Source organism: Siphateles boraxobius, unplaced genomic scaffold (genome assembly GCF_051911475.1).
Source record: "Siphateles boraxobius isolate OS27281-9 unplaced genomic scaffold, OSU_SipBor_1 234, whole genome shotgun sequence".
NCBI classification, from domain to species: Eukaryota; Metazoa; Chordata; class Actinopteri; order Cypriniformes; family Leuciscidae; genus Siphateles; species Siphateles boraxobius.
Genome location: NW_027508849.1, coordinates 325,001 through 335,000, shown reverse-complemented (window position 1 = coordinate 335,000; position 10,000 = coordinate 325,001). Strand labels below are relative to the sequence as shown.

Sequence of the window (10,000 nt, the reverse complement as noted above, 5' to 3'; positions counted from 1 at the left end):
TTGTTTGGGGAGCAGATGGACTCCATAGTGACTGAGTCATTCAGATTGGATTTGAGAAAGAAATTTGATATTCACCCAGAAAAAGTATGGTCCATTGAAGAATGCAAAAAGGTGTTGGGTGCATGTATCAGGAAGAGAAACATAAAAGGCATTATCTGCTGCCACAAAGAATTTAGCTTATCCATTGCACAAGAACAAGCTAGGTGTATTGCTAAGTTAAAAGAACAGAACAAACAATTGTTCACTCAAGTTTCCTGTCTCACGAATAAGGTGGGCCATAACAAGGCCTCAACCAAATGTGACTCAGAAGACCAACAGTCAGAGGAGGTTTATCCTGATTTAAAAGCTTTCTTTGAAACAGATGTAGCCATCCAATCAGAAACTGATAAGCCTGTAGATTCAGTAAAGGTATGTGTCGCAAGAAGATCTCAGGGAATTGAGGGAACTGAAAGTGTTCCTCCCAACTCTTCTGTTGTCCAAAACCAAACTGTTGCCAAAGCGTTAAGACCTAAGGATATAGAAAGACTATCCTAAAGCTTACCTTCGGTACGTACAGATTTTTCTGTATTTAGAAGGGCATTGATCAGTAAAATGCGTCTTTACGACATGTCGTTGGCAGAAGTCACACAGCTGATGTCACAAATTCTAACTGAATCTGAATTCAACAGTTTTGAGTCTGCTGTTACTTCTGAACTACAACATGCCAGAAAAGATGAATTGAGAGAGGGAGTTCTGAAAGCATTAAAGAACATTGTTGGACCGAACATGGACTGGTCAAAGATCACTAGTTGTGTACAGAAGAAAGATGAGAATGTTAGTGAGTACACTCAAAGATTTTGTCAGTCAGCAGCAGCATACAGTGGGATAGCTGACACTTCAGAGATGGTGCTAGAAGAAAATGGTCCCCTAGTTCGCACATGGTTTGATGGTCTGTTGTCAGAACATAGAAAAGCATTGCTTTTCTTAGAAGTCACATGGTCCGCTAGAACCCTGCAAAACAACTTGGACAGGTTAGCTACTTGGGAAAGAGATTCTGATGTCAAGGCAAGAGTAAAAATTGCAGCAGCATCCTTTAAGGTCAACACAGAGAATCAACAGAAACGCAAATGTCCTAAGAGAGAGGGCAGCATTTGTTATTACTGTGGTAAACATGGACATTGTCGAAAAGAGTGTAGGAAAAACAAAAAGAACTTTAAACAAGTTAACAATGTTACTCAGCTCCTACTCAGTCTGCTTGCTACTCTGAAGCAGCCCCTCCCCTCATCATTAAACTGGGGCAGCTTGTTGACGTGTTAACCATTTGGGCTGTGAGTGCTGAAAGGAGTCATACTGTGCAATTTTCACTTTTCCATGAGAATCAATGTATGTTATGATTGACTAACCATTAGGGACGGGCATGATTAATCGACGATCGATTATTGATCATAAAGAATTTCGTCGATCACGTTAATTTGTTATCGATTATCATTAAACTAATGCTGCTGCGTTGCGTAGTGTGAGTGGAAAGTGAACGTGTTCCCCGGGCTGGTTGGTCAAGTTAGCGCGGAGGTACCTGTGCATCCCGGCAACGTCAGTCCCCTCAGAGCGGGTGTTTTCAGCGGCTGGACTGAAGCCTTGTTTACACTCGACGCGTCCGCACGGGCGCGAAGGTGAGCGCGGCAAAAATGACGTCATTGCGGTGTTCGGTGTTTCACAGGCGAGCGCGTCGAGTATAAACGCCTCGTCTGTTTGGGGAGGTGCGCGCGCAGTCTGTGGAGACTCGCGCTGCAGAGCCAGGCGAAAGTGTAAACGAGGCTTGACGGTCAGGTTGCGGTCGCGTCTGACCTCAGATCATGTCATCAACATGCTTATCTTTCTCAACAAAAATCAGTAGACTGGTGTAGAAGTTGTATGTGAGTTACTAGTTATTTTTTATGAGGCTTTGTTAAGTAGCCTAGCCGAATTGATTGTTACAGTAGGTAGGCTAATCTCTCTCACTCTCTTTCTCGACTCCGTTCTTGGATAGTTTTGAGTTACATTTTGACAAAACCTGTCAGATCTATGTATTATTATGTTTTTGGTTAAGTTATTGTTTAACATGATTTTTTTTATTATTTATTATGTTGGAACAAACGAGGGTCTCTGTTTAAGAACGCCAACTCGCAGCTGCAGGTTCCGTTGCTTCCGAGCACCGCAGCGCATATATCTTCAAGTTTAGCCTAACCGAACGTCCAGTTTTACTGCCACAAGTTGATCATCTTGTAATAAAGATCCAATCGAGGATAAACGCGCTGTATTTTTGTATTTTCATTGCATTTTTAATTTATAAAAAGTATATAATATAAAAATAAATAATGAATTTGAATATAAAAATATTAATGATTAATCGATAGTCGATCGTTAATTCTCCCGACGATCGACTAAGAAAATTTAATCGAATGCCCATCCCTACTAACCATTATACATTGGCCGGGATGCCGATATTCAAAAGCGATCGTTTGTTTACCCCAGGGTTCTTAAACTAGCCAACGTGCACGCGCACTCAAATACGAGCTTTCAATTTCTCCCCCGACTTGACATCAAGACGGGGCCGGATATACCATATATGGACACCGCAGAGGAGGCCCGCCCTGCCCCTCTCCCCATCATATTCAGTCAAGAAAGATGCAGAAACGTAGTGCACACATGAGTTGCTCTGTGGTTGACTGTCATAATCCACATTCTAATGTTTTTTCTTTACCCAAAACTGACCAAACTACAAGGGACAAGTGGATGAGATTAATTTTTAATGACGCTGTTCCAACAACCATCTCAACTTGCTCAACGTTAGTTGTCTGCGCTAAACATTTCACAAAAGAATCTTTTACAAATTTGGGGCAATATCAGGCGAAGTTTGCCTCAAAGCTACGTTTGGAAAAAGGTGCCATTCCAACAATCAGGGACTTGCCTGAATTTGAAACGGTAAGACTGTGTTTTTATTACTATATTTTGTGTAACAAACAGCAGCTAACTACTAATGCGGTTAATGTATGTGATGTAAACACGGGGAATGGCTTCTACGAATGCTAGCCACATCTTTCCACTTTGTTTTACACTACAGTAACAGTAGGTTACAATGCTTGTATGCAAACGAATGACAAGATGATTTTGATATATCTGTCAAATTACAAACACTGCTGTGAGTAGACAAGAGGGAGATTATGACATTGACACTTTGATGCATAATATCCACTGCAGTGTCCACCTATCTAAAGGCTGTTTTAGAGTATATGCATGAGTCAGGATGGTATTTTAGCAAATGAGCCACTTCACTGGACATTAGTAATTTAGTAATTACTAATTTAAAATCTGATACATTGTAATTATTAAGTTTTCCCTCAGTGATAAACAGACTAGAAAATGATCAAGCTATTATTTAATATAATCGTATATAATATAACAATGACAACATATCATTGTATTGATTTTTTTATATAATAGATAAGGATAGATCAATTTAAAAAACAGTCAAGAATTAATAAACATTAAGAAAAACATAACGTTACATGTCTGCAGATGAAAATTATTAAATATCTAAAAAACCACAACGTCAAAAAAGGCAAAAACAACACATTATAGCAAACGTTAATCTCTATAACCACTGTAAGCTGAAAATAAAGTAGACTACATCTCCATTAATGTAATCTACATTAAATTAAAGCTAAACTTATGTGGGAGAAAATAGCAAAAAAACGTTTTAGCTCGTTACTGATGTTAATGTATATGTCTCAGTCAAAAAAATTGTCTTTACCATTCAGAGACATGTTGATGTAGACGTCCTTCAATTGACTGTTGTTCCTCTTCCGTTTCCAGCTCTGGTTTAGAGTCTGGCTCAAACATATACGGTTGAATCCCGTAGGTCGCGGCCAGGTCGGGTTCATTAACAACTTGCGCCATGATCTCTTTTTGGAATGATATGCTGAAGTTACCTGCGGTGTCAAGCCCCCTCCTTCCTGCCACCAATCAACGCGCCCCTCATTTGCATTATTAAAATGACCGTCCACGACAGCCAAAACCTCGCATCAGATCTCGCGAGACAATAATGCATCCAGAAATAAGGGTCAAACGAGCTCTGTGTTTATTTTTTTCCAATTTTTCTTTTTTAGAAGGGCATGAAATGACTATAATAGAGCGTGGGTATCAAAGTTAATACTACATTATGACTCCTTTTATTTCCCCAGTAACTTACAACAAAGACAAAATACTTATTTTTGTTTAATAGAACAAAAGGACATGACGGTCTCACCCTTCCTTTGGGGAACACTAAGTTAAGTAAACTCACAGTCTTAAATGTTATGCTACAGCACAGACCCTTCATCAGTAATGGTGTTAGGTCAGACTGTAAATGTAAAATGACTTCATGCAGTGTCCACACTGATGAATGAAACAAAAGAAACTTCTGTCACCTCCTCCCATTGGGGAAATTGGTTAACTACCCTCACAGCCCCGAACATTGTTTTACAGCGTGCACCAGTCAAGAACCCATCCTCATGTATGATGTCTGCAATGACTGAGGATTTGTTAGAGGATGAAGGAGAAATGACTCATGATTGTGTTACGCTTACATACACACCTTCGAGGGAAGTAAAAGAAACTCCCATAGAGAATTCAGGATTTGAGTTGTTTGTTAACGGTTCAGCTCAAGTAATTGAAAGTAATTCAGAAACAAGCCATTAGAGCCTATGTGGCATGAACCACATTAAGTGATGTTGATTACAGCAGCTGCAGTATTGTGTCAGGAAAAAAAAAACCTTGACTAATGTTTCACACTGTAACGTTGTTCCCCCACCTACAGGGATAGGTTAGGACACGGAACCAGTGAGGAGCCCCGGGAAGAACCGAACGCAACAGGCTTCGGTGTTAACCCTGGGGTGAAGATTCCCTCATAGGCCTTCCCTATCTTAGTCCATCCTTACCTCACTCTTCCTTAGGTGTCAAAGGAATTAAGAAATAGGGAAAGATGGAACAACAATAGCAGACTCAGAAAAAGTTTACAACCCTAGTGTTTGAACAAATACTGCTCTCCTGTCTTTTGTTTTCTTTCTTACTCTGTGCAGATACCCCTGATGACTGTCCCGAGACGCATACGCACCGACCTCGTCATCTGCGTATGAAGCCACAAGAAAACCTCAAGAAAACGACCAGACCCACTGCCGAACCAACTATCACAAAAAAATAAAAATAAAAATACATAACGAATCCATAACACATACGAAACCTTCAGTCATCCATCAACATGATCAAGATTGTCGTACCAGTAACATCACAGATACTCTCGCTTCGCACAAGATAATAATCTTACAGAACAGAGTGGCCTTGGATTCAACACAAGGAGGAGCCTGCACCATCATCGGACCTGAGTGCTGCACCGGGTTAATGGACACAACAGAGAACTAGAACAAAATCCAACAAGACATTGTTGATCTTTCAGCAAAATTACATCAGATGACTGAAGATAATTCTTCATGGTTCGGAAACTTGATTGGGAAACCCTGGCTGTGGATAAAGGAAATAGCAATTATGTTGTTGTTTGTTCTACTGGCGTACTATCTATGCGTCCGCAGTATCAAGTGTTTCATACAACATATGAATCACGCCTCTCACGAGAAAATCACTTCCTACCAGAAAAGACTATTACCCATAGGAACGTCACGGACCCTAAACCACGGCTGATTGGATTGGAATTGGTAACACTCTCAGTATAGGGCAGGCTCCTAAGCCTGTATGCCTCATTTACATGCTTTTGTTTCAGAGTTTCTCCCACCTTTATGTAACTCCTCCCCCTTAAAGGGTATATGAACTACTGTATACTGCTTTAGTTAGACTTGGGTAAGATTTTGGATGAAGCAGACCACAGCAAATAAAGAATCCTGCTTAAAAGATTAGCCAAGTCTCCTGGTCTTCGCTTCTGAGTTTTTCTACACTTAAGAAGAACAAGGTTTACAACAGTGTCACCTGAGTTTGGTGTGTGTGTGTGTCACCTGAGTTTGGTGTGTGTGTCACCTAAGTTTGGTGTGTGTGTCACCTGAGTTTGGTGTGTGTCACCTGAGTTTGGTGTGTGTGTGTGTCACCTGAGTGTGTTGAGTGTGTGTGTCACCTGAGTTTGGTGTGTGTGTGTGTGTCACCTGAGTTTGGTGTGTGTGTGTGTGTGTGTCACCTGGGTTTGGTGTGTGTGTGTGTGTGTGTGTCACCTGAGTTTGGTGTTGACCTGCAGGGCTTTGGCCAGCATCTTGGCCCCGAAGTCCCCCATGTTGTTCCCGCTGATGTCCAGGTGTGTCAGACTGGTGTTCCCGCCCAGAGCGTTCAGAACCAGCGACAGATCGGCCTTCAGACGCGAGTCTGCCAGAGACAGAGACGCCAGCGGCTACATACACACACACACACACACACACACACACACACATACACACACACAGAGTCTGACACCCAGGTAAAATTATGCATTCTCCCGTCAGAAATTAATATAACTAACTTCTATCACAAAACAGCAGCTGAAGATGAAACGTTGAGTCTCAGAGCTTTCCAAAGACATGCATAATGTCAAGATTTGATGCAGGAAATGTTGTTGCCAAATTTGAAACATGACTTCGCCCACTAGGCGAAATGAGCCCTAATGCAATGTTTGATTTCGAAACGCTTTTCACAGGATGAATTTGGAGTGTTTTGCAGTTTCAAATGATGCTTAACTTATGATGATTATTAAAATCTGTGATAGGGAAACAAAGCAGCATCCAAACGGGACGGATCTACAGACTCACTGAATCCTCTTCCTGAATCATTTGGACCACGGAGACCAGAACCTGCCCGAGATTCCTGAAACACACACACACACACACACACACACACACAAACACACATACACACACACACACTGTAACTGAACTGGATTGCATTATTTGTGAGCGTCACATGAGCTCAGAACTTATTTAGAGTCTCACTTGGTTTTGATGTTGCTGAAGTTCCTGCCGATGGACAAGTGTTTGATGGAGCGGTTCTTCCCGAGCCACTCGAGCAGCGTAGACATATCCGAGTCCAGCCCTGCCACACACACACACACACACACACACACACCTGAGTACTGAATCAACACAGCAGCAGACGGCAGTGTGTGTGTGATTGTGTGTGTGTGCTCGTGTGCGTGTGTGTGTGCTCGTGTGCGTGTGTGTGTGAGCATGTGTGTGTGTGTGTGTTTGTGTGTGTGTGTGTGTGTGTGTGTGTGTGTGTGTGTGTGTGTGTTTGTGTGTGTGTGTGTGTGTTTGTGTGTGTGTGTATTAACCGTTGTCAGACACGTCCAGGCTGGTGATGTTTGGGATCTCAGCGATGCAGCCCTCCAGAATCTGAGCGCCTGCTGACCGCAACTAAACACAACAACAACAGGTGAGTGTGTGTCGACCGGCCTGTGTGTGTCAAAACTAAATATTATGACAGTAATATTTTTTTTTTTTTTTTTTTATTAAGTTGTCATAGTAATAATTAATATTATTAAAATAATCTATATATTTTTTTAATTTGCAGTTTTATTCCTCAAATGTTGTGGCCCTTGAGAAGGTTTGGTGCGGGACAGTACCTCACAGCCACTGATGTCCAGAGCTACATCTCTCAGGTTAGAGTTACAGGCCAGACCAAGCAGCAGAGCTCTGAACACATTAGAACATCAGCAGAACATCAGAAGAACATCAGCAGAACATCAGGAGAACATCAGCAGAACATCAGCAAAACATCAGGAGAACAAAAACATCAGCAGAACATCAGGAGAACATAGGAAGAACTTCAGCAGAACATCAGCAGAACATCAGGAGAATATCAGGAGAACATCAGCAGAAAATAGGAAGAACATCAGCAGGACATCAGGAGAACATCAGCAGAACATCAGCAGAAAATAGGAAGAACATCAGCAGGACATCAGGAGAACATCAGCAGAAAATGGGAAGAACATCAGCAGAAAATAGGAAGAACATCAGCAGAACATCAGGAGAATATCAGGAGAACCTCAGCCAAACATCAGGAGAAAATCAGGAAAACATCAGCAGAAAATAGGAAGAACATCTGTAGAAAATCAGGAGAACATCACCAGAACATCAGCAGAATATCAGGAGAACATCAGCAGAACATCAGGAAAACATCAGCAGAACATCAGGAGAACATCAGCAGAACATCAGGAAAACATCAGCTGAACATCAGGAGAACATCAGCAGAAAATAGGAAGAACATCAGGAGACCATCAGCAGAAAATAGGAAGAACATCAGCAAAACATAGGAAGAACATCAGGAGAGCATCGGCAGAACATAGGAAGAACATCAGGAGAACATCAGCAGAAAATCAGCAGAGCATCAGCAGAACATCAGGAGAGCCTCAGCAGAACATCAGGAGAACATCAGGAGAGCATCAGGAGAACAGAGGAAGAACATCAGGAGAGCATCAGCAGAACATCAGCAGAACATGATCAGGAGAACGTCAGCAGAACATCAGCAGAACATGATCAGGAGAACATCAGCAGAACATCAGCAGAACATGATCAGGAGAACATCAGCAGAACATCAGGAGAACATCAGCAGAACATCAGCAGAACATCAGGAGAACATCAGCAGAACATCAGCAGAACATGATCAGGGGTCTGGATGGACTGTTGGACTGAACTCACTTGAGTCCTTCAGAAGGGAGTCTGGTTCCAGAAAGGCAGATGTTCTGGAGGGACGAAGCACTGCTGAAGAACTGCTTGAAGGAGGACGGAAACTCCTTCCCTCTCCTGCAGCACAGACCATCAGACTGAAACGTGTGAGTGAGTGAGTGTGTGTGTGTGTGTGTGTGTGTGTGTGTGTGTTTGTGTGTGTGTGTGAGAGTGTGTGTGTGTGTGTGACACAGGGTGTGTGTGAAGCGTCTAGTGCAGTAGTGTGGCGTATGGAGCTGCTTGTAGTTAGTGTATGCTGCTTTGCAACTTTCTGCTTTTTAACTACCGCCGCTGGCTAGCCCCCTCATAGGGGGTGAAAAGAGGAGCCGAGTGCGTAAGTCTCCTCCGCCAGTACATAGCCTCTCCACCACCAAGACTCCTGCAGTGCCTCCTCGCGGCCACACTTGGTAATTGGGTACCTCGCAGTCCCAGGCTAAACTGCAGGGGATCTCGGAGCAGCAGTGGGCCCCAGAGATGTGGTGTGCAGGCCCACCACGATGGACACGCCCTGACGCCCGTCAACCACTGCCCCAGCTATGGGTAAATAGCCCCACTGCCTTGTGGGTTAGCCTCTTGAGGCAAGGCTAAGGGAGCACACCCCAACAGAAAAGCAATGCGCTGGAGACACACAATAGACGGGCCTAAACAGATCTAGGTCCCGGCAGCCTCCTGCAGCCAGGACGAGGAGCTGGTCGTCCTGGGCCCACCCTTGCCACCAGACCCAACTCGGCATGGTGAAGTTAGTGCTACTGGGGAGAGCGCACCCCCTTCAGCACTTTAAAAAATTCTTTGCGTAGGTTTTCCACCTCTGACCAACGCTGAATATTACCTGGATCTACTTATGGTTGAAGTCTGGCGGCGATGGGGTATCTGATGACGGGGGCAGGTTTGAATAGACTGGGAGCTCTTAGTCAGAGCCCTGCACGTCAGCGGCACAAGGTATAACAGCTGGGGCTGAGTGGCAGCTGTTCTCGGCAGACCCTTGTGCGACTGAGCAGTCCTATTCAGGAACTGCACTGCTCACCTCAAGCTGAGGAAGGGCCTAGAAAAGGTGGCCTAAAAAATGCCCACTCAACTTACACCTGGACAGGATACCGCGCCTGTCGGGTCATTCCACCTCTGCAGTCGAAACAAAATAAATAAATTCTATACCCTTAAACTGGCAACATGGAACATAAGAACCCTCCTGGACTCCTACGGCAGGTCTGAAAGACCCCATAGAAGGACAGCCCTGGTTGCAGCCGAACTGAGCCGCTATGATATCGACATTGCTGCCCTGATGGAAACCAGGCTCCTTGGTGAGGGGTCTCTAA

The 10,000-nt window shown here is 43.5% G+C and overlaps 1 protein-coding gene across 1 annotated transcript in view; it reads right to left on the bottom strand.

Annotated features, from left to right (window-relative positions):
• Nucleotides 1–10,000, bottom strand: part of LOC143748449 (F-actin-uncapping protein LRRC16A-like) — a 46,504-nt gene that overhangs the window by 18,930 nt on the left and 17,574 nt on the right. The window contains exons 16-21 of the mRNA XM_077240490.1: nucleotides 8,661–8,765; nucleotides 7,586–7,655; nucleotides 7,295–7,376; nucleotides 6,957–7,056; nucleotides 6,777–6,831; nucleotides 6,210–6,382 (exon numbers count right to left, since the gene is read on the bottom strand). Coding sequence (XP_077096605.1) covers nucleotides 6,210–6,382; nucleotides 6,777–6,831; nucleotides 6,957–7,056; nucleotides 7,295–7,376; nucleotides 7,586–7,655; nucleotides 8,661–8,765 — 585 coding nt within the window. The remainder of the gene's footprint in view (nucleotides 1–6,209; nucleotides 6,383–6,776; nucleotides 6,832–6,956; nucleotides 7,057–7,294; nucleotides 7,377–7,585; nucleotides 7,656–8,660; nucleotides 8,766–10,000) is intronic.